General features: G+C 52.1%; 4 protein-coding genes across 4 annotated transcripts; 1 reads left to right on the forward strand and 3 right to left on the reverse strand.

Annotated features, from left to right (window-relative positions):
- Positions 1–1,875: 1,875 nt before the first annotated feature.
- Positions 1,876–3,998, reverse strand: LOC121593879 (alpha-(1,3)-fucosyltransferase C). The gene is made up of 3 exons (XM_041916635.1): positions 3,711–3,998; positions 2,819–3,580; positions 1,876–2,737 (listed from the first exon to the last, which is right to left on the reverse strand). Exons 1-3 carry the CDS (start codon positions 3,725–3,727, stop codon positions 2,299–2,301), a joined length of 1,218 nt encoding a protein of 405 aa, XP_041772569.1. The 5' UTR covers positions 3,728–3,998; the 3' UTR covers positions 1,876–2,298.
- A 1,965-nt stretch (positions 3,999–5,963) lies between these two features.
- Positions 5,964–7,910, reverse strand: LOC121593892 (keratin-associated protein 5-1-like). Its single transcript, XM_041916656.1, has 2 exons — positions 6,741–7,910; positions 5,964–6,656 (listed from the first exon to the last, which is right to left on the reverse strand). The coding sequence occupies exons 1-2, from the start codon at positions 6,763–6,765 to the stop codon at positions 6,406–6,408; spliced, it is 276 nt and encodes a 91-aa protein (XP_041772590.1). The 5' UTR covers positions 6,766–7,910; the 3' UTR covers positions 5,964–6,405.
- Positions 7,911–8,104: 194 nt separating this feature from the next.
- LOC121593885 (glyoxalase domain-containing protein 4) lies at positions 8,105–10,476 on the reverse strand. The gene is made up of 3 exons (XM_041916645.1): positions 9,247–10,476; positions 9,119–9,168; positions 8,105–9,043 (listed from the first exon to the last, which is right to left on the reverse strand). Exons 1-3 carry the CDS (start codon positions 9,334–9,336, stop codon positions 8,299–8,301), a joined length of 885 nt encoding a protein of 294 aa, XP_041772579.1. The 5' UTR covers positions 9,337–10,476; the 3' UTR covers positions 8,105–8,298.
- A 1,736-nt stretch (positions 10,477–12,212) lies between these two features.
- Positions 12,213–24,052, forward strand: LOC121589538 (serine/threonine-protein kinase Smg1). The gene is made up of 6 exons (XM_041908537.1): positions 12,213–12,578; positions 12,685–13,134; positions 13,204–13,375; positions 16,592–22,941; positions 23,011–23,413; positions 24,017–24,052. Exons 3-6 carry the CDS (start codon positions 13,286–13,288, stop codon positions 24,050–24,052), a joined length of 6,879 nt encoding a protein of 2,292 aa, XP_041764471.1. The 5' UTR covers positions 12,213–12,578; positions 12,685–13,134; positions 13,204–13,285.
- Positions 24,053–24,224: the final 172 nt, after the last annotated feature.

Below are 24,224 nucleotides of genomic sequence, written 5' to 3' on the forward strand. Positions count from 1 at the left end.
CTACTTATTCTTCCACTTTTGTCGAAATCTCTATTGTGGACTATTCACGCATAGTAGTAAATTTTATGTTGAGAATAAAACATCCTAAAAGACTCAACATTGAGTTGAAAACCACATTTTTGACAAACAACCCCGTAGGGATACATCCAGAGGCAGATTACGATGAGTGGAGGCCCTAAGCGGTCACATTAATGTAGGCATGGTTGAAGCGTCTAGCAAGGTATTGTATGAACTGTTATCAACCAGAGAAGCATTGAGTAACAATTTCACTTGTGAGCGGGTGGTGGAATCCATTTCTGGGGCCACTCGAGACCAGGGGGCCCATCAGGCCGCTTAATTTGCTTAGCGCTTAATCCGTCTCTACATACATTCTACACAACAATTGTCGATGTATTTTTTTTTTGCGATACGTTATTTATGGCTAGCCCCTTTGTAAGTGATTTAAATTGATTTCAAGCTTAAGAGTTGACTAAAGTTTACACACAAACGCGTACGACTGGATTTTTATTAAGTATGTCAAAACGTAAGGCGTAAGGCCTAATCGCTTACCAAAAAAGCTGGAAGTAAAGTCCCGAGAAATAAATACTGTTGAATAGTAATGATTAGTGATGGGAATAGTTCCGAAAATTGTGGAACGGAACGAACCTGCCAATCTGGAGAAAAAGAACGGAACGTAGAACGCAGGTTCAAGATAATCTGACATGGTTACGCTTTTTTCAGATGCTCACTTTATACATGGATAACTTGACAGTTTCCGTTCAATATTGTGTAATACATTTTAAGTTTTATGTTAGCTTCAATTCAAACAGAGCTAAACAAAAGTTTAATTAACGCGTTAAACTATTCTGCTACTAAAATAAAAACGCTCAATTTTAGCGACCCCCTATACATTGCATTGCTAGTCAAATCATTCTGTGGTTTTTGTTTTCAACTAATATCGATAACTTTTCCCTTTTTCAAGAGCATTAATCAGGGGTGCAAAATGTCACTGTCGAAGTCATAAAAAATCTGACTGATACAAATTCCATGTCAGCGTCACGTACTCAATTGTGATAATCAAAGGAGACACTTAAAATTTTGAAGTTGATTGGTGAGGTTGGCGAGTTTGGAAAGTGAGTTTAGTGAATTTGGAAAGTGAGTTTATTGAGTTTGGAAAGTGAGTTTAGTGAGTTTGGAAAGTGAGTTCATTGAATTTGAAAAGTGAGTTTAGTGAGTTTGGAAAATGAGTTTATTGAATTTAAAAAGTGAGTTTATTGAGTTTAAAAAGTGAGTTTAATGAGTTTGGAAAGTGAGTTTAGTGAGTTTGGAATGTGAGTTTAGCGAGTTTGGAAAGTGAGTTTAGCGTGTTTGTAAATTGAGGTTAGCGAGTTTAAAAAGTGAGGTTGGCGAGGTTGGTTAGCGAGGTTGGTTGGCGAGGTTGGTTGTGAGGTATACGAGGTTGATTGGCCAGGTTAGCGAGGTTGATGAGGTTGACGAGGTTAGCAAACCTGCCCATCGTTTGAAAGAGAGCAGATTATCGAGCGTTGCAGACCGAATTGAAAAGAACGCTGAGAGCAACAGGTTCATTGTGAACCTGCATGATTTGTTAACAGCAAGCCGGCTCATCAAATCAAAAAGTAAGCTACCGGCCCAGCACAGATCACAGAGTACGCTGAGAACAGCCGGTTCAGATCGGACCGATTAGATCGCTGATAGCAGCTGGTTTAAGTCGGATCGCAAAGAACGGTGGGAGCAACAGGTTCAGTTTGAACCTGCTTGGGTTAGAAATAAGGATCGCGGTCCGGATGCTTGCATACTGGAACTGATTGCACCTGGCAGGTTCGGAACGCAACGCACATCACTAGTAATGATCGGAAGGAGGGATGAATGTCAATGAAATTCTACACTATAGCATCAGCATCCTTTTGAACTCTCTTATTCCAGTGTAAATATATTTATAAAAAAACAAAAACGATAAGTACATAAACGTTCACATCGGTGAAAACACGGAAAAATTTCATATCATTTTTTTCGTAAGCAATTGTCCTGTATGAGTTCATCTATTCACGTTAGTTCTTACGCGCTCAACGGTTACAGTTCAATAACTACATTCGCTAATGTAGAGACGCACCTTAGTCACCTCGCGAGGCACCTTAGTCTAGTTCGTATTCATTTCTAATTGAGCTCGCAAAAGGAGGATCTTTAAATACTGGGCTATAAACTTGTCGCACTGCGAAACTCCTTTGTAATTCATTTTCGAAAAAACCACTGTGGCACATGCGCTTCCGGAACAGGCCTTCACTCGCCTGACCATTCGATTCAAAATTCGATCTTCGACCTGGCCGTGCACGCATCGTCGTACCACCACGCCTTGATGTCCCGGTAGTACTGGACGCGCTCCCGGGCGCTCACGCTGTGCAGCCGCTGGCAGAGGTCGCAGTACTGGTTGGTGTCCTCCAGCGCGTAGTGCTGCTTCCACCAGAAGTACCGCACGTACTCGGCCGGATTGTCCATCAGGTAGCGCAGATGCTCGGCCAGCTCGCCGGCCGTCCGGTACGCTTGCGCGTCGATGTACGAGCCGGGCGGCATGAAGCGGTTGTAGTCGGCGCCCCCGAACACTACCGGCACGATGTGGTGCTCCAGCGCGTTGTACAGCTTCTCGGTGACGTAGTCGACGCAGAGCGAGTTTTCGAACGACAGGTAGAACCAGTAGACCGTGTCGAGCATCTGGCTGCATTCGGGTTTCCCCCGGGGGCAGCTGTGAAGGCAGCGCAAAACGAGCGTGGGATGACGTCACCGGCTGGGCCAAACCCCGAAACCCCCCCTCTCCCTTACTTACTTGAGCGTACCGCACCTGCCGTAGACGTCCACCTCCAGCCCGGCCGACTGGAGGGCCTGCACGAGCCGGTCCCGCCCGGACAGGGCGCCACAGTGCGACACGAACTGGGCCGCCGCCTTCCGCTTGCGCTGCACCAGCTCCACCAGGCTGGCGTTACCGTACTCGCCGAACCCGTTGCGCCAGCTCGGCCGCACCGCCGGGCTGATCACCTCCCCGCTCTCCAGGTCGACCACGTTCCGGTAGTTGAACAGCACGTCCGAGTCGAGCCGGTACGTCATCGTCCAGTTGAAGTAGCTGCCGTCCAGCGCGAGGCTGTGCTTGGTGTGCGCCGGCGACTCCATCAGCGCCGCCACGTACAGCTGGTGGGGGCTGCGCACCGCCGGCAGCGGTCCGTCCCAGCCGGTCGCGACGTGAAACACGACCGCATCGTAGTCGGCCACCGCTCGCAGCAGCTGCCGGTTGCTGGTCAGCACGCAGTCGGTCGCCGGGCAGTGCTTGTACGCGAAGTAGTCCGGCCCGAGCGTTTCCGCCAGCAGGCCCCACCACCGCTCGCTGAAGAAGCTGGTGTAGAGCAGGATGTAGCGCGTGCGCCGGTCGCCCCCGACCTCCTGCTCGATCCGGGCCGCCCGCGCCCGGTTGTGATCGTCCAGCACCTGGTACGAGTTGATCGTCGCCAGCAGACACTTGTCGTACACTAGGTAGAGGCAGCACAGCAGCACCACTGCGCCGAACAGTAGCGCATGCTTCAGCTGCATCTTGCGACTGACGGGCAACAGAGAAAGAGAGAGAGAGAGACAGAGAGAGAAAAGGAACGAGAGAACGCAAATGCGCAAACCGATTAAGCAACGAGGCAGAAAGCCGACCGGACAACAAAATCTACACAAGTTCTTACTCTAGCAACGCAACCATCGTCGAACAACACTGAACTGAGATACTGTGCGCGATGAGTGAGGCACTTGAAAACGTGCGTTTTAACCAAAACTATTCTCCCACTCCCCCCCCCCCCTCCCCTGCCCCAGTCTGCTTGCAAGCGCTCAATCGATCGGGCTTATCTATAGGTGGTGTTTATCGATTCGCCGGGCCCATGCGGACAGCGGACCGTGTGCCAGCAAAGGACACACTGCTATCCTGCCGGACGCGTTCACTGATAACGGTTCCCGCCGAACGACAGATAAGCAGCAGCTCCGACAAACTGACAGTTGGATATGGGCATTGCTAGAATAAAAAGAAGGAGACAGAGCGAGAGAGAGAGAGAGAGAGGCCCGAAAGCGCGCACCCTTCGCTGTGGTTTCTGTTGACATTCCGATAACGCTGCGTTTGAAGTTGAATTTTTCTTCACATCAATATGGGCATGGCTGTAAACAGTGCGTTTCCATCTCCGGCTACGAGTGCGAAGAGTCTTTGACCGAGCGCAGCTTGAAATTTACACTCTCAGTACGACGACGCGATCCACGCGATTTGTGTATGCATTTTGTGTGCGTGCGTGCGTGCGTGTGTGTGTGTGTGTGTGTGTTTGTGTCAAAGATAAATAGAAAGAGAGACAGAGAGAGAGAAATGGAAAGAGAGAGAGAGAGAGAGAGAGAGAGAGAGAGAGAGAAATGGAAAGAGAGATAGAGAGATAGAGAGAGAGAGAAATGGAAAGAGAAAGATAGAGAGAGAGAGAGAGAGAGAGAAATGGAAAGAGAGATAGAGAGATAGAGAGAGAGAGAGAGAGAAATGGAAAGAGAGAGAGAGAGAGAGAGAGAGAGAGAGAGAGAGGGGGGGGGGGAGAGAGAGAAAGACATAGAAAGAGAGAAAGAGAGAGAGAGAGAGAGAGAGAGAGAGAGAGAGAGAGAGAGAGAGGGAGAGAGAGAGAGTATTTTTCTGTGCATACAGCCACCCAATCTCATAACATCATTGGGACCTCCTTTCTAAACCAGCTCAAATTCAGTATTATTTTTCAGATATCTTTCGTTAAAATCATTTCATATTTAACAGCGATGTGATTCAAAATCGTATCTACACAGATTTTTTTATTACCTAAAGACTCATGAACCTCTACAGATTCAAGAATCTCCAAACAGATTCATGACTCCATACAGATTTAAGAATATCCAAAGATACATGGTTCTAAATAGATTCATAAAACTCCAGAGATTCAAGAATCTTCATGAATTCATGAATCTATAGGGTTTTTTTTTTTAATTTTAGACATCCAACAATCTTTGCGATTCATGAATCTTTTTCACCGAGATTCAGATTCATTCAATCATTCAATTCATTTACATTTGTGAATCTTAATCAGCCTCAACCAACAGGCTTCTGTTGCTGTTTCGGGGCTGAGCGATTGCTAGAAAATCTAGAAAAGGTAATAATTATGTGATTGTGATAGAACGTCGTGTGAAATTCATGAACATTTTGGGATTTTGTAATGTACACACACATGTGCACAAAACAAATCAAGTTGCGTCACTGTCACATAACGAGACTGGTTAAGCGCTCTTTAAAAGGCCCACTGGAACTTTGATGCTGTCTAAAAACTAATGATGAGAATACGGGCAGCGATATTTTGTGTAACAATTGCCGGCATCGCGAATAAATGAACTCTTTTTAACAGTCGTTTAAAGTTCATTTTGGTTTAACCGAGTTCATATGTTGTTCATTCCAGTTAAAATAAACGATCGTCAAAACAGTTAACGACTGCTCGATATCGTATATAGGCAAACACAGGGAAACATTCGAGCAGTATAATTAAACGACTGTTAATTGGTATCGCATACGCTCTTGACAGTCGTTTGTTTAACGACGACCTAGGACCAGTCGTTAAAATTAACAAATGAACTCAATGCGTTCGCGATGCCAAATTTTAGCAATTTTTAACGACTCTGGTTAATTTTTAATGACTGTTAATTTTGAATCATTTCTTTCGCGATGCCAGCTAATATTGGCTGTTTAATTTGTTATGCTGTCATGATTCGGACAGACCAGTTCGTATTGCCTGGTTTGCTTTATGCCCTTTAAGATTAATTAAGACAAAATTTAAAAAAAACGCCCTTTTAATATCGATGATTTAATTTTTTTATGTACAAAACTATTTCTTTCGATCTATGCTTCATGAAAGCAATAGAAAGCTGAACAAAATTAATTAAACAACCAAAACCAACCACGCTTACCACTTCCTAAGACGATCCAATTTTTCACACAGTCCCACGAAAGCGATCCGAAAACATTAGCGTTAAATCGAATATTGGGACCCGCGATGGATTCTTTTCTTACCATAAGGGATCCGATAGAAGGACTGTTTGAACGGGCTTTATGGTCTGATTCACTGATCAGATGTGATAGTTGGTCGCTGAAATATGATGCGAAGGGTCGCATGTGCAGCCCCAAAGCTGCTTAAAAGCTGCTCATTGGTGCCGCGATGCGTTTGAAGCAGAACGAACGCTAAAAAGACACTTTAACAAGCCACCGACACTGAGAAAACGAAACAAAGAAGGGGGAAACAAAAGAAACACCCACAGTTGGCCCAATGTTCGCGTGATTTTATTCGTCCACTTGCTCTCTAGCGAGTGCGGCCGCACTGCTCGGTGGCACGCTTCGTCCCCTTCCTAGCACGTGCAGGCATCTCCGCAGCCGGCGCTCGCACCGTCCTCGCCACCGTCGGCTGTCGCACAGCAGCACCCCGCCTGGCCACCTTCCGACCGCTGCCGTCCGGCCGCTCCCTCCGGCTGCCCGTCCGGTCCCGTCTGGGCGCCGGTGCTCCGGCACGGCGTGGCGGTGTTGCAGCTGCAGGTGCAGCCCGAATCGCACGACCGGGTGCCGCAGCTACGCTTGCTCATCATGCGCAAACATTTGCAGTCTACGGGGGGGTGGAGAAGGAAAAGCAAACACAGACAGTGCATTGAAGCGGTGTGGAGGGTTTCGGGCGCGCACCAGACTTTACCTTGGCCGCACGTTTTGCAGGGCATGATGCAGGCGTTTGGTTTTTTCGGGAAGATAAGCGCAACCGCGCGAAAGTTGATTGGCACTCTTGGCAGAGGAGCGTGTGTTGATCGTTGGAGCGCCCTGTGTTTGCACGTGCTTGCTAACGTTTGAAGTGGCGCTGATTGATACCGTTCTTTTGCGCGGGGGGTGGAGGAGCAAGGGGGGGGGAGCAAAAGAATACACTTTCAAACGTTTCACCTGTGCGCGCTAAATCACCCAAATCAAAACCCACCAAATCCTGTTTATTTAAATTGTTTTTCTCGCTCTCTTCAACACTCTGGGGGGGAGGGGAACAACAAAGCCTCCGTTTGTGCACACACAGACACAAAAAAAAACGGAAGGTTAGATAATCCCGAGGAGTTTACGACCGGCTTGACACGCGAGCAAATTTGAACTGCACCAATGTACCACCGAACGGACACTGCGTGCAACCTGCAGCCTCGATGCGCCGAAAGAACGCAATGTAAGGCACGCACGCACGCACTGTGGCGTAGGATTGAAAAAAAAAGTAGGAAACTAGCGCAGCTAAAAATGCACGCTGTCTGTCGTTAGAGTCTTTTTTTCTTTTTTTGCTGAGAGTTGGAATGATGCGCACAAACACTTGATGCGAGATCTTGATGACCTTCCCAGCGTCATCAAGGGGTTGAAGGGCGGGTATGGCAGATCGTTCTAGTCGTCTCAGTGACCGGAGGGGAAGGGGTGTGGGCAATTTGCAATGTTAAAACAATTCCTTTACAATACACCTGTCTGAACTAGTGTTGGGCAAATCTGATTCAGATTCATGAGCCTGAATGATTCTATAAAATGATTCAATGGATCTGAATCTCGAACATCAATCTCAAAGACTCATGCATCTCGAAAGATTCGTAAATCTCCAAAAAATCATTCATCTCGAAAGATAAACGAATCTTTAGGGATTCACTAATCTCAAGGGATTCATAAGTCTCTAAAAAATCGCATATCTTGAGCTTGTTTTTATTCTTCTTCTTGGCGTGACGGCCTACATGGTAATACCCATGAATCCCTGGATATATATGAATTTAATGGATTTATGAATCTTATGGATTCATGAATCTTAAGAAATTCAGAAATATTTGGAGATTCTTGATTCTTTGAAGATTCATAAATATTCAGATTCATATCAATTCAAGATTCATAAATCTTTGAAGATTCGTGAATCTTTAGAGATTCATGAATATTTGAAGATTTGACTCGAGATTCGAATCACTCACTCACTGAAGATTCATATGAACGAATCTGAACGAAAAATTCTTGAAACCCAACACTAGTCTGAACCACGTTGGCTGAATGTAAAGGTCGATGTGGAAAGGGTGATGATTCATTTATTGTCCACTAAGTACACAGTTCCTACGCTCCGCGTCCATCCCCTTCACCAGTGCGCGTTTGTGTCTTGCATTGTGTTTTGTCTCGCTATGCAATACGAATTAATAATTCCTTTTTCTCTCTCTCTCTCTCTCTCTCTTTATAAAACGTTCTCCCATTGCGGAATGTCGGGCTCACTGCTCCTGGAACGGATCCTTCGCGATGTACTTGTCCAGCGCGGCATTGCTGTCCGGATCGAGGGCGGACAGGGCGCCGAAGCCCTCCTCGTCCACGAAGCAGATCTCGTGCCCGTCCGGATCGGCCAGTATGATCACGCGCACCGTCGCCTTGCCGGGCGTGTCGAGCGAGATGAGCGGCGTAAGGACGGTGCCGCCCGCCCGCCGGATCAGCTCGTCGATGTGGGGCTGGGTGGCGTGCGGCACCGCAAACGCGATGCGCCCGTACGCTTTGGCCCGGTCGAGCGGCGTGCCGGCGGCCAGCTGCCGCAGCTCCAGCACAAACTTGCCCTGATCGTACGAAAGCGCAAGCCGGTCGGGGGATGGGTCGGCCGTCCCCGCCACCGGTACCATCGCGAGCGTGTCGGCCCAGTACGCCCGGGAGCGGGCCAGTTCGGTCACGTGCAGGGCGACGCGCTGTACCGGGTCGGCGCCGGCCGGCACCTCCTCCGGCACGACCAGCACCCGGTACCCGTCCGGCGACAGGAGCACGGACGGTTCGCCCGGGGCGCCCTCCTCCGCGACCGGGTAGCCGTGGCGCCGGGCGCGGTCCAGTATGTCGCGCGACTTAATCGTCAGCCCGGCGAAATCATTGCCCAGTGCGTACTCCCGCACGCCGTAGTTGTACGTCAGCTCGATCACGAAGTGGGACGCTTCCGGCCCGTACCCGATCATCGTTTTGCTCCACCGATTGTCGTACGGTCTGCGTTGGAGTGGGTGAAAGGAAGAATATTAGGAACAGGGGTTTTTTTTCTAGAAACTTCCACTTTCCTCTTACCCATTGCAGGCGGCATCACAACCTTGCGTAAATTCCTCGTGACGTAGTACCTACAACGGCAGCATCAGCAAAAGCATAAATAGGATTTTCCACACCCAAACACACACACCACCACCACCGCCGCTTACCTTCATGCCCAGTATCTCCCGGAAGAATTGGATGTTCTTCGCGCGATTACCAATCTTGAAGACGTAGTGCAGTGCCCGGGCGGCAATCATCTTGAGCAGCGGGTCTCGGACACGTCCGACACGTGGGAAACTGTGAGATTCGGGATGAGATTGCGCTGGTGCTTATGTACCCGCAAGGTTTGGTGGGATTGCAGTGCTTTATCTCCGTACGGCGGCACTGGTAGAACTGGCACGCTGGAGTGGGGCCCGTGTTTGTCGTACCTTAGGTGGTTGTTTTGTGTGATCACCTCCCACCACTACTTAGTTGCGGGCTATAGAAAAAAAAAACTACTCTATTGCTAACGGGAGGGGATGCGAGATGACTTTTTTTTTTGCTTTGCTTTAGTGTGAGAGGACCGAAACAAAACTAAAGCGCTGGTGAGATAGCCCGAGGCTTGAAGGCACTTGGCGGCGGGCCCGGTTTCGAGAGCGTTCCCAGTTGATTAGACAGAAATTAGGACCAGCGGTAAAAAGGGTTGGAATGGAAGGGGGTTTTGTTTGGATGAGGGCGAGGGCGCTGCTGGACTGCCGTAAGCAGCATTTTTGACAGATTTGTAGATATAACGCCTGGTAACGCTTCTTGTTTTGTTTTCGGGTGACCTATTTTGGTCGAACTATCAAGATGTAGTGAAATCGTAATTGTTTGTTTTACATTTCTTTTTGCTGTCTATAGCGGAAATGTAATGTATTTAAGTATGTGTGTGTGACTTCATCCTAATACCAGATTTTGGAACTCATCCAAGATACCGAAAGAGTAAAATGCTGCCGATATTTTGTTATCCAAACTATCGCTGACCGGACGATTTCGAACGACTCCATATAATGATGGGCGAACCTACCTTCCGGAGCCGGTTCCAAAAGTACAAGAGTGGGATCGGAGTCGATTCCGGATTTTTATCACTCAAATTCTCAGTCTAAAAGGAACCATAAGGACGGCCAGAGACCTGAGGGAGCTGAGTTTAATCAGACAGTAAACGGTTGGAATATTGTTCAGATAACAAAACAGCATGTAGCGCTCTATCTGTTACTGTATAGGCAACCAGTAAATCTTTGGTGTTATGTGTCGCTATAACTATGCCAAATAGTATCCAGTTCCAGTATGCCCAAATAGCCAGTTCGTACTTTATAGCTGATTTAGGGCTGTGTGGAACTATGGAGCTTTTTAACAGGCACATGATACTCTTTGGAACTTTGCGACTGATTAGCACTATGTGTAGGGTTCATGATGGAACTTGAAGGCTTGTTAAGAAAGGGTACTGAACTTGGTGGAACTTTATAGCTTTTTAATGCATGACATCGGTACAAGGTGGCTCTTGTCAAAATGTCAAAGACGGACGCCGGCAATAATCTCATTGTTGCTGCACAAGTTAGATTCGTTAATTGAAGAATGAATATTGAGTGAAGTGATTGTGAATTATCAGTAAATTGTGTAAAATTTTGTGTAATTTATCAATACAAAAGATTTAAAAATATATATATGTGTTTAAACGAAACAAATCTTGTTGTTTATTTCATCGATGACGCTTGCTTGAAAATAAAACACAAAGAAAAATAATCCCTGGCATCGTGGCATAAGGAAGCTGCTTAGGCGCTGTTTGAAAGACCCACATAAAACTTTGATGCTGTTTATCTACTGCAAAAGGCGAATTAGAGCAGCGATCTTTAGCGTGCCAAAATGAGCTACTTAAGCAATTCTGGCTATTTGGGTTATGCTTTTTTATTTGCCGTTTCTAAGGGCGGTGGCAACGCTTTTTCGCATGCGATTTTATCGGACGGCCTGTCAAATTTTTATATGGGATTTGACAGATAACGTCGGACGACGAAATCGCACGTCCGACGTTATCTGACAAATCCCATATAAATCTTGTCCGATAAAATCGCATCCGATCAGCGTTGCCACCGCCCTAAGCCCTTTTTCACAACTATTCGTGAAAATACAAACATTGGTTTTGCTCCTATTTTCGGCAGTTTGTTCTTGTTTTCGGCAGGCTGTATTCCTATTTTCGGCATCGCGAATACGGGTCAGAAAATGTTTTTATCAATGTAAATAGATTGATATAAATGTTTAAAGCATTTTAACACTATTACTTTAAGCTTATTATAAATTAAATAAGCATAAAATCTTCAAGATACACCACTTTTTCATTGTTTTACTGTTCTGGTTTTCTTAATCACAAAACCTGCCGAACTATTGGCTATTGCCTAAAAATGCTGAGCTCTGCACAATTTAGTTGATGTTTTAGAAAATACGCAAGAAAATGGTGTGAAATTTCGTATATGAATAACAAATGAGTATACTTTCACTACAAAATTGTGTTTTGTGACATTTTTTACCGCATTTGTGCCGTATTTCACGTTTTTAGTTACCCTGCCGAAAACTGGTACAGTTACCCTACTTTGGACGACAGAAAAAGAAGCGTTACGAGGCGTTACATTTCATCTGCCGAATTTTTCGTTGCGGTGGTTTTTTGCAGTATGCCTGATCTCGGTCTAAAAGTTTTTGCGATAAATGGTTTTTGGCTAATTTTATCAAAATTCTAACTGCTGTTTTTTAAAGACGAAAATCAGGCTTCAACGCAAATGGACTGCGGTAGAGATTTGATACAACCAGTAAGCCAGATAAGCATCAAAATTTAAGAATCATCGTAACCAACATCAGACCAGAGGTTTAGATTGCACTTACTTTCCAGGACACATTCCGAAAGATTCGAAGCCGCCAAGTAACGATTACACTCAAACCCTATTTCAACGGCTATCGGCGTTGATTGAACGCGCTTGAGGCAGGTCGCGATGTCAAACCACATCCAACATCCAGCTGCCAATGTATCGATGAGAAAATGCGTCATTTCCACCGCTCCTTCGCACCCTTTTTTGCATGTAATTGCTGGGTATTAGTATTCGAACATTTATTACAATTTCCTTGAAACAAAGTGGAACATTCTTTCTCGTCCCATTCCATCATTATCCTATCGCATACTCACCGATACCGTTCGCATTCCATCACGCACTATACAGCGACCACCACCACCACCGCAACATCAGCTGTCACAATGCGTGTTGTTTACCTTTTCCCGTGTGACAGCGAGCAGGGCGCGCGCGACACGACACGGAAAACCGCATGTGAAGTGACTCTACCGCAACTGACAGCTAATGTTTACGTTTTTTGACCGTGCGCAGAGTGTGCGTGTGTGCGTGTTTGTGTTTGCACACGGTTGATCAATTGTTTTTCTACGGCAATTTGTTGTAACGAATCGGGCGATTTGGATTTTTGGAAAGCACGCGCCAATAAGCTGGTGAGCGCCCTTCCCGTTCGGGAAAAGTTCTCTGTGTGGATGTGTTTTGTTTTCGATCGAAAGTGTTGCTAACTTTCCCAACCCACCATGTGGGATTTGGTTGCAGGGTTTCTTTTTTTTTTTGGCAGGCCAGACGAGAGCGACCGAGCGGCTGGCGAAACGTCAAAACGACGGGTTCACCGTTTATCACATTTTATTTTGATTGCCGGATGGAATCGCACCGGAACCGTACGCGCGCACCGAGGAAGAAACGCGAGCAGGCAGCCGGGAGAAAATAGCGACATCTGTGGCGCACCTTCCTCCCCTCCCAATTCCCGACTCCCCGAAAACGCCACGGCGTGGCATCTGTATCTCCCATCCACCGACAAGGATACAGCTACACACACAGCCAAACGCACGAAACTATCGCCACACGGAGCGAGCAGGGCTGCCATTGGGCGGCCAGCATCCGGGCCTCGTGCTGCGAGCAGTACGGAAACAGCCGGCCGGAGAGGGCAAAGAAAGCACCTTAAAGGAAGGCACCATACCAGACCAGAGCGCCGGACGTAGCATCCGGGTAAGTGGGCAAGGAAGCTCGGTTCCGGGCCGGAAGCCGTTCTTACACATCTACACTTCTCCCCCACAGGATCCGCGACGAGCCCCCATGTCCACTGACTAAGGAGCACGTTCCGCTATCCGCGCCGGGCAGACATGACGCAGGGCAGACCATGGGAGGGAAAGGAGACACAAAACCGTCACAGCAGCAGTGCGCGGCGAAGCGGCGCACCAAGAAGAAGCCAGCAACCGACCAGCAACGGGTAAGGACTAATGGTGCGAGCTCGGAATCGGACCTACCCGATTCCGGTTCCATGTTCGGAATCAATTCTGGAGCCGATTCCGATTCCTGAGATAACTTCGAAGCCTATTACGGAATCGACTCCTGCTGGAGTCGAATTCTGGAGTTGGCTCCGGAATCGGTATCGACCTGGGAATCACAGTTTGCCCCGGTAACGGAATCAGAGTTGACTCCAGAATTGGAATTAACTCTGGAATGAGAATCAGTTCTTGAATTCCAATAAGAAGTTTCAGAAGCGAAATCAATCCGGGAATCTCCATGAGAATGAGTCGTTTACACCAGAGACGTCAAAACGGGGGCCCGCGTGGTCTTTCAATGTGGCCCGCGACCGCTTGAGCCAACAATTTATTCGTAGAAGCATTTCTGCTTCCGCAGTTCAGCCAATACCAAACACCTGCAATATGAAAAGATTTTCAACTTTGCAGGTTTCTCTACTGATTCTACTGATCAGACCATGCAACGTCATAAAAACATTGTCGGTGTTAGACCGTACCTTCTTTCTATGCCTGTATGCACATAAAAACATTAGAAATTCAGCTTTTAATATTGGACAATTTTAGTAAAATTGCTATAAAATAGTTGAAGCCCTGTTAAATCCTTTGCGATGAATTTTGTTTTTAGTAACAAATATATTTGATGAACATTTTTTTATAGAAACTATTTACGAGTCTGCTTCAAATTCTTACAAAACTGCTAGTGTCTGGAAGTATCTTATACTTCTGTTTGGTAACATTTTTATTATTTTATTGTTCATCGAATCAAAACACAAATTTATTAACAGAAAGGCATGAAAAAATAACAAAATCACTCGACCAACAGGAATTAAAAAAGGAAGCTCCTACATTTTTTGGCATATTGTTTTCGCAAAAGATCGGAACACAAGGACTGTTTAGGAACGAGGTCAAGTGTAGAACGATTTGACAAGTAGCCAAAAGTTCGTTACAGGCAGTTTGAAATCTAAGAGCCCTTTTCGATTCAAATTTTACTTGTGATAAAAATGATAAATCGGTCTGGTGATCACAAGAAAATTGTAAATTGGTTATTGAATATTTCAGCAAATGTATTGATGCTTCTTTTAATAATGATGGTTTTAGGGTTTGATGAGTTTCTTCCAGGGCTTTCTGCTGTCAAAAGGCATCCAAGATGGCCAAACCGATTTTGGCTAATACTTGACCTTGTTCATACACAGTCCTTGGTCGGAATACCTAAATAGGGGTATGGTTGCATCTTAGAACATTATACTTCTGCAAACTGTTTTTGAAATCAAGTGAAATCAGATGCCAGCACAAACACGTGTTACTTTTGATAGTATAAAGCAGCCTACCAAGACAAATGTGATTAGATAAACTATAGCTGAGCGTTTGCGACTCTTTTTGGTCTCCATAAGAAGAATGAGGATTTCTACGGAGATTGTCAGGAAGGTACTAACGGTTGCTTATATGATTTAAGGACTTATATGACAGATTGCACTCCCCAACTTTCAAATGAAGATTTGTCCAAGTCTGGAATAGACTTGACGAACCGGCCTATAGTAATTAATGGACCTTGGACAGCATCAAAAGTAAGAATTCACTGTTTCTAACGAACGTAAATGCTGGTCTACTAGTTCAAAAATATTAATAATCAAAATAATACATAAACAAGCAACATAAAATCTACTATTTTTTATTGGATAAATCAACGTAGTTATTCATGACCAGTTTGTGGCATTATTTTTGCCTGTTTTGCATATAACAACGTAACTGTTATCCCATAATGAAATAGGAACTGCTAACGATCTGATTTTTGTATCACATAATTTCATTTAAAAACAAGGCTGGGGCCCGTGATACTATTTTCAGTAGCATTTTGGCCCGTGGAGTCAAATTCGAGCTTCGGCACGTGAGGTAGGAGCAGCTCAGGTAGCAGCAGCTGTACTGCTGTGATACCGAGCGAGACGCATAGACAACGCATCTAGAGGACATGTGTAGTCGTGAGGAAACTGTGTCTTTCTTGCCATATCCTTGCCTTTAGATCCTGATGAGTGAAGCATGCATACCTTTAGGGTACGTTCCTGGTATAAACCTAACCCTCTTACGTTAATGGTGAAGATATTGGCTCTGCATTCGGATATGGTCGTCGTGGGACCGTCGTGTGTACGCGGACATTGCCCGATAATCAGTTTGACATCGCTGGTTTACTAGTAGATTTGGATTCTTTGTGGCTATCAATGCGTAGCATCATTGGAGCATCAAACGCCTATTCTTATGGAGATGCCGCAACCGACTCTAATTTCGAAGCCGATTCGGAGCTGATTCCAAAACCGATTCCGATTTTGGAGCCGATTCCGATTTCGGAACCGATTCCGAAACCGATACCGATTCTGGAACCGATTCCGATATCGAAACCGATTCAGATTTTGGAACCGATTCCGATTTTGGAGCCGATTCCGATTTCGGAACCGATTTCGTTTTCGAACCCGATTCCGATTCCGTAACCGATTCCGATTCCGCAACCGATTCCGATTTCGAAACCGATTCAGATTTTGGAACCGATTCCGTTTTTGGAACTGATTCCGATTCCGGAACCGATTTCGATTCCAGAACCGATTTAGATTCCGGAGCCGATTTCAATTCCGGAGCAGATTTCGATTCCGATTCCGATTCCGATTCCGATTCTGATCTCGGAGCCAACGCCTAACGCCTATTCTTATGGAGATGCCGCAACCGACTCTAATTTCGAAGCCGATTCGGAGCTGATTCCAAAACCGATTCCGATTTTGGAGCCGATTCCGATTTCGGAACCGATTCCGTTTTCGAACCCGATTCCGATTCCGAAACCAATTCCGATTGTGGAATCGATTCAGATTTTGGAACCGATTCCGTTTTTGGAACTGATTCCGATTCCGGAACCGATTTCGATTCTGGAGCTGATTTCGATTCCGATTCCGATTTCGGAGCCAACTCCGAATCCGAAACTGATTTCTATTCCGGAACCGTTTCTAGAGCCGATTCCGCAAACGATTCCGGATACTGATTCCGAACCTACTATCTGGAATCGATTCCAGCAAACTTTGGAGCTAGCCGGAATCGATTCCGACGAAAACTTCATTTATCCCTTTCACTCCTAAGGACGGATCGTCCCACCCGAAACCGTACCAAGCTAATTTGTTGTTTTGTTTTTCCCGCGCCGCAAACAGCAACCCAAAACGATCCCTTCTGGCGGCGGTGGCTCGGGGCTGGTCCGCGCGTCGTCCGGCGACCGCCAGGAGCAGGAAATGTCGGCCGGTGGCGGTGGAGGCGGCGGCAAGCGCTACCAGACCGCCCGCACCCAGGCGGCCTCCCAGCGGCGGGTGCGCCGGCTGGCCTCGGATGGCCCCGCCGGCCCGGACGGTGGCGGTGGCGGTGCGGTGCCGCACGAGCTAGCAGCGAACGTGCCGGCGGACATGCGCATCTCGAAGCTGCTGCGCCGGCTGGTGGGCGAAACGAGCGGCGGCCCCCTGTTTGCGGAGCTGTGCGACCGGCTGGAGCTAGTCATACTCGACCCGTCCAACGCGTCCTACGTGCGCAAATCGTTCGACCTGCTGGCGCACACGGTCGCGCAGATACTGGAGGGCGGGCTGCGCGAGTGCCAGGACCGGGTGGCGCAGCTGTTCGGCATGCTGCTGCACGTGCTGGTCGGGGGCGCTGGGCCCGACTGTGGCACGGTGCTGCGCGGCTGGACCGACCGCTACCTGAACCAGTCGAAGCGCATCCGGCGGCCGGCGCTGGTCGCGCTCCGGCAGCTGGTGGTGCTGGATCGGCCGGAGCGGGGGCTGGAACCGGTCGCCGACTGGCTGGTCGGCTACCTGCAGCAGATACTCGAGCAGACGGACGTGCTGGACGTGTTTCTGCTCGTGACGGACGTGATGGTGCGGCTGGCGGACGGGTACGGGCACGCGTTCGCGCCCCATTTCAGCGACATCGTGGACATTGTGGTCGGCTGGCAGCTGGAGAGCACGCAGCCGACCGCGGTGAAGCTGCACTGCGCGCGCGTGCTGCTCGCCTTTCGTCCGTTTTGGTGCGAGCAGCGTGACGTCACGTTTAACCTGCTGGAGCAGTTTAGTGAGGATATCGATGGGCACTGCGGCGACGTAGAGTACGCGGACCGGGCGCAGGCGGACGACGCGAACCGGCTGTTCGGTGCGCTGCTGACCGCGTTCAACAGCGTGTTCAAGTGCCTGCAGGATGCGGCCGGCGACGGGACCTTCCTGCTGCAGCCGGACGAGCTGGCCCGGTTCGACTGCTGCTGCTGCACGATCGTGGCGATCGTGGTGCGGCTGCTCGAGGCACCACCGACGGGGCTGGCCGTGGCCGCCATTTGTGAGTTCATCATGCTGAAGCTAATGCTTCCCGCGACCACCCTAACGCCGCTGGGAGAGGACGAGCTGCTGGAGATTGTCGGTCGGTTGGTGCAGCACGGCAGCGGCTACAGCGACGAGCAGATTGGAGCCGTGCTGCACCTGCTGCTGCGGTACGCGGACGCTGGCGGCAACACGGAAAGGCAGCACGCACGCGCCCTCGCGCTCCGGCCGCTGATCTTCGCGGAGAGTGGACCGTTCTACGCGTTTCGCTACCGGCAGAGTGCGGCCGTGAAGCGGGCCCTGCTGCTGCTCTACCACCGCATGCTGACGCTCAAGCACGCGGAGGTGCTGCAGGGCGCGTACCGCTCCATCCTGGCCGACATCGACGATGCGCTCGGGAGGCTGCGGGCGGTCGGCAACCGCACCCCGTCCCCCGGGACGCTCGTGCGCCTCCAGTACCGCATCCAGTTCAATCTGCTGCTGCTGTCGCCGCTCGCCATGGCGCGCAGCTCCATCTTCATCACCTGGACGCTCCGGGAGGATCCGGTGCTGCACGTGCTGCTCGAGCGGCTCGCGCCGGCCGACGGCCGGCTGTGGGATCGGCGCACGCACGCCCCGCTCCACTACGCCGTGCTGCTGACGGCGTTCCACCACTGCAGCGCGAACAACCACTTCATCTCGTCGAGCGGGCTGCTGCGGCCGGCGGGCCGCACCGTGGTGGAGCGGTTCCGGCGCGACACGAGCGACACGGACGCCCCGCCGGAAAGCCCCACCGCGGACCATTTCGGGCTGGTGCTGCGCTTTCTCGGCACGATACTGCGCCAGTGGGGCGCCCGGCAACAGTCGGGCGGCCGGCTGTACGGTGCGGTGCGCGGGACGGAGCTGCTGCCGCTGCTGCTCGACTGGTGCGTTGCGATCGTGACGCAGACGACGCGGTACCATGATGTGCTGCACGATTGCGACGACTTCAACCAGCTGCTGGTGCACGTCGGGACGGTGGCGGTCGAGCGGGGCAGCGAAAGTGAAACGATCGGGTTGCGCTGTGCGGACTGCCTGGATGCGGCGTGCCGGTTTGCGAGCCTGCACCCGTCGGCGTACCAGGCGATCGCGGAGGCGTGCTGCGTCCATCTCTGCTCGGTGTACGGCAGCCTGCGGACGCGCTACACGGTCATCTTTTCCAAGCTGCCGCTGCGCCACTCGCTGCGCCAGGTGAACGAGTTTACCGGGGTGAACCGGCGCCGCTGGGAGCAGATCGGGGAGCTGAAGAACGGGCTGTACCATCAGGGCGGGTACGCGCTGCAGCATTCCGCCACGCTGCGCATGGCCGATCTGCGCACACTGTTCAACCGGATCGCGTTCAGCAGGGACGGTTCGGAGTACGCCGGGGGCTACCTGCACGAGCTGCTCACCCGCTCGTTCAACCAGCCGTCCCGGTACGGCGAGATGGCGCTGCGCGATCTGCGCTGCCTCATCCCGTGGGCCCAGTGGGAGGCGGCCCAGCTCTGCGTCAACCAGAAGCTGCGCACGCCGTTCGGCAAACCGCAGAGCACGTTCCTGCGCATCGAGTCGATCGTGAAGCAGTGCGCCCGCATACTGGCGCTGACGGACCGGTTCCCGGTGCGCGACATACGCACCTCGATCGCGAACCAGCGGCACGCCCGCATCCTGCTCGGCTTTCTCGAGGCGCTGGAAAAGTCGATCTACAACGCGGCGGAGGGCACGGCGTACGCGCTGCCGGCGCCGGAGAAGCCCGCCCGCACCTTCTTCCGCGTGAACCAGTCGACGTGCGCGGAGTGGTTTACGCGCATCCGCACCGCGGTCGATCTGGTCGCGCTGCACTGCATGGAGCCGGAGATGGTGATACGGTACTCGGAGGCGGTGCTGCGCGAGCTGGTGGCGGCGGGCAAGACGGGCGACCCGATCTTCGAGCACATGCTGATGTCGCTGGTGTGGGCGCTGGTGCGCAACTGGGAGTCGGACGCACTGTACGGCGTGTACGTGTGGAGCAAGCGGCTGACCGGGCGCAAGTACTCGTGGATCCGGATGGCGGCGGAGGAAGCGTCCGGGCATCGGGAGACGGCGGCGAGCGGGTTCCGCAGCATACTGGCCGACCCGGGCAGCGCGGGGATGGACCGGCACATACGCGATTTCATCGTGGACCAGACGATCCTGTCGCTGCTGTTCACCGGCGACTATCGGCAGCTGTACGAGTTTCTGCTGGCGGAGGAAAGCAGCGGGACGCCGCGGGCCACCATCCCGCTGATAACGGTGACGGCCGCCCAGATCCGGTCGATCATACGGTACGAGGAGACGCACGACGTGAGCGTGATCGACATCAGCCAGTGGGAGCTGGTGGACGTCGGCACCAACATCCCGAACGACTTCTCCTGCCACAAGGCGATCTGCGCGGTCGAGAACAGCCTGTCCGGGATCATACTGCAGGAGCAGATCGAGCAGCGCCAGCGCATGATCGACGCGAGCACCGAGCTGATCCAGTGCTACCTGCAGGAGTGCCTGCTGACCCGGTGCCGCGAGTACCTGTTCCAGCTGACCATCACCAACCACATCCTGTACAAGATCGCGCAGCGCATCCGGGCGCCGGACGCAACGGCGGCCGCCGGTGAACCGGCCGGTGCCACCACCGCCGCCGCGGACGGTAGCGGCGGACTCGGCTCGCTCAATGTGGAGAAGTTTTACGGCACGCTCACGCTGATGCGGCTGCTCGCCTGGTCCGAGTTTCTGCTCGCCGATGCCGACGCGGGCGAACAGCAGCAAAACATCGACCTGCGCCTCGACATGGTGTCGATCGGGCGCAAGGAGAAAAACTACGCCCTGTGCCGCCGGGAGCTCGAGAAGTACTACCACAAATCGAACCTGATCGGGCGACTGGGGGCGGCCGGCGCCGAACCTCCCAAGCAGCAGCGGCTCACGCTCGAGCAGGTGGCGGCCGCGCTGACCGCCCGCAGCGCTGGGGCGGCCGTGTGGGACGAAAACCTGTCCCGGGCGGTGTACGAGCACTGCAAGTGGCTGCACTGCCAGCCGGGCAAGCGGCTGGAGGCGATCAACTTTGCCGCCTGCGCGACGGCCGCCATCGATGGGGTGCTGCGGGAGCGGCGCGGCACGGAGCCGCGGCTAGCCGAGCGCGTTGGCCGCTTCCTGCTCACCATCAGCGACTGGATGGCGGGCGAGGCGGGCGAACCGACGGCGAACGAGCTGGCGAGCGTGCGGCGGCTCGGGCAGCTGCTGCCGGCGGTCGGGGCAAAGCCGCTCGCCGCCGACCACGCGCACATGTTCCGGGCGTCGGACCGGCTGATCGGGACGCTGCTGCAGGGCGCGGTGGACCGGTGTCCGTCGCTCGCGAAAGCCTGGTTCGCCCTCGGGTCGTGGCTGTACCGGTGGGGCAAGCGGCTGGTGGAGCACAGCGCCGCGGACGGTTCGCCTTCGAGTTCGCCTGTGCGTATCAGCGTGGACCAGGTGGCGGGCATCGTGGCCGGGCCGGCCGTTTCCCTTGCCGACTGCGAGCGCATCGTGGAGATACTGAACGAGCACGAGCCGGCCCGAATGGTGGCCGGGCCGGATGGGGGCGAGGGCGACGAACCGGACGAGCTGGAGCTGGACAGCTCGACTACGATCGGGTCGATCGGGCTGCTGGACGCGCTGCACCGCGCGATGCCGGGCCTGGAGCGGAACGTGCCGCCCGACCGGCTGCACGCGATCATCGACATCTGGCGCAGCAACCATCGGGCGGTGTACGGGCACTACGAGGCGGCGGCCGAGGCGTACTTCCGCTTTCTGCAGCTCTCCTCCGGCCGGAACGAGGCGGTGGAGGAGGAGGGCGTGGACAGCGAGCGGGCCCGGTCGGTCACCGTCACGCTGCGGCTGCTGCGCCTGATCGTGAAGCACGCGCTCGGGCTGAAGGAGGTGCTCGAGGAGGGCCTGGCGACGACGCCGAGCGAACCGTGGCGCGTCATCACGCCGCAGCTCTTCTCCCGCCTGGCGCACCACGAGCCGTACGTGCGGCGGCGCGTCTCCGAGCTGCTGTGCCGGGTGGCGAAGGATGCCCCGCACCTCATCATCTTCCCGGCGGTGGTCGGCTCGGTGCAGGAGGAGCCGAGCCAGCTGGCCGTGGTGGACGTGCTGCGTGACGGCGTGGAGGAAGTTTCCAACCGGCTGGAAGGGGAGGGCGAGAGCGCGCAGTCGGCGCAGGACGGTGGGGCCGGGCTGAGCTTTTGCTTCAACGCGCTGCTCGACATACTGTCGCGCGAAATCCCCGACACGGTCAAGCAGGTGCAGACGCTCGTGCACGAGCTGCGCCGCATCTCGCTGCTGTGGGAGGAGCTGTGGGTGGTGTCGCTGCAGCAGATCTACGCCGACTACACCAAGCGCATACCGACGTTCGAGGCGGAGTACCGGCGCCTCTACGCGTCCGGCCAGCTTACCGACCAGCGGCGAGCCCTGCTCGCCGAAAAGCATCGCCTGCTGCTCCGGCCGCTCCTGTTCGTGCTGGAGCAGCTGTACGGCATAACGTCGCGCCCGGCCGAAACCAATCACGAGCGCCACTTCCAGGAGCGCTACCACCGGTACATCCGCAACATGCTCGCCAAGCTGCGCGAGCCGGCCGACTTCAGCCGGCCGATCGAGGGCTGGAACCGGTTCCGCACGCTCTACGCCCAGCTGCAGCAGCGCAGCCAGAAGCGCTTCTCCTTCTTCCTGCGGCTGGCCGACGTCAGCCCGAACCTGCTGCGCCTGTCCAACACGGCGATCGCGATGCCCGGCATCGACACGACGCTCGCCGGCAGCCGGCAGCCGATCCTGATCCGCACCGTCGACAACAACATCCAGATACTGCCGACCAAGACGCGCCCGAAAAAGCTCACCTTCTGCGGGAACGACGGGCGCCGGTTCGGCTACCTGTCCAAGGGCCTGGAGGATCTGCACCTGGACGAGCGCATCATGCAGTTCCTGTCGATCGCGAACCTGATGATGACGAAATCGATCGACTGCAATGGCAACGTGACGCACTACCGGGCGGAGCACTACTCGGTCATACCGCTCGGCCCGCGGTCCGGGCTGATTACCTGGGTCGACCATACCGTGCCCATCTTTTCGCTCTACAAGAAGTGGCAGCAGCGCGAAGCGCTGCAGAAGAAGGAGGGCAAGGGTGCCGGGAGCAGTGCGACGCTGCGCCCATCGGAGCTGTTCTACAAGTAAGTGGCTCCATGGGAACTATCAAAAAAAGACTAATTTTCCCAACAAATTTTTGTGTTGTGTTTTAGCAAACTGACGCCCCTGCTGCAGAGCCACGGGCTGAAGGCGAACGCGAGCCGGCGCGAGTGGCCGCTGCCGGTGCTGAAGCAGGTGCTGGCCGAGCTGCAGCAGGAAACGCCCCGCGACCTGCTGGCGAAGGAGCTGTGGTGCCACAGTGCGACCGCGTCCAGCTGGCGGCAGGTCATCCGCAGCTACTCGCTGTCGCTCGCGGTGATGAGCGTGATCGGGTACATCATCGGGCTGGGCGACCGGCACCTGGACAACGTGCTGGTCAAGCTGGCGACCGGCGAGATCGTGCACATCGACTACAACGTTTGCTTCGAGAAGGGCAAAACGCTGCGCGTGCCGGAGAAGGTGCCGTTCCGCATGACGCCCAACCTGGAGGAGGCGCTCGGCATGACCGGCATCGAGGTGAGTGTTGCTTTACTTGCTACCTTACAGTTCAGTGTGCTATGATGCCTCAACCTGATAACATTTCCTAGTAATTCTGAAAATTGTTTGATTGACATTTTATCGAAAACTAAGGTGTATTTTAATTAAAAGGGAAACATATCAAATTATCGTTGTGTGTCGAACAGTTCTCCACGTGGACTCTCTAATAGCGAGTACCACTCTGAACAATTTTTTCCCCGATCGCATCCATCAAACTCCAATAATTTCTAAACGGTTGAAGTTTCAAAACAAAAAATACAAGTGTTGAAAGATACTAGAAAAGTGAGAGTGCCGCTCATCAGTGTGCCAACATCCAGTATATGGGGGCTATTCCAAATAAGTGTTGAGAATAACGCCCGTAAAGATTTAACACTCTGGGCGCTGTGTGGATCCTATTTTCACTTTCCTTCGCTGTGATTGGTCCCTCAGCAACTCTCAGCAGAGCGTATTGCAGCGGGAAGAAAGAGAGAGCGCATATTGCAGAAGTGGCATCGTCTCTGAAGATCAGAAAGGGAGTGGTCGATCGTAAGCCAATGAAACGCTCTCACCTCTCTCTCTTGTCTTGTACTGTGTTCTCTGCAGAAAGTTAATGCAAAATGCCAGCGCCTAGAGTGTTAAGAATGAGTGGAGGTGTATGGAAATCAGGTGCTAACTTGCTGGTGGATTGATATGATTGTTTAACCTGATATGATTTGAAGACTTTTATAGCCAGATCATCACCATTAACCACCTGAACTACATTAAAACAACATCTATGGTGACTGGTAATGATCTGCCATTGGTTGCTTAG

This window comes from Anopheles merus, chromosome X (genome assembly GCF_017562075.2).
Source record: "Anopheles merus strain MAF chromosome X, AmerM5.1, whole genome shotgun sequence".
Lineage (NCBI taxonomy): Eukaryota > Metazoa > Arthropoda > Insecta > Diptera > Culicidae > Anopheles > Anopheles merus.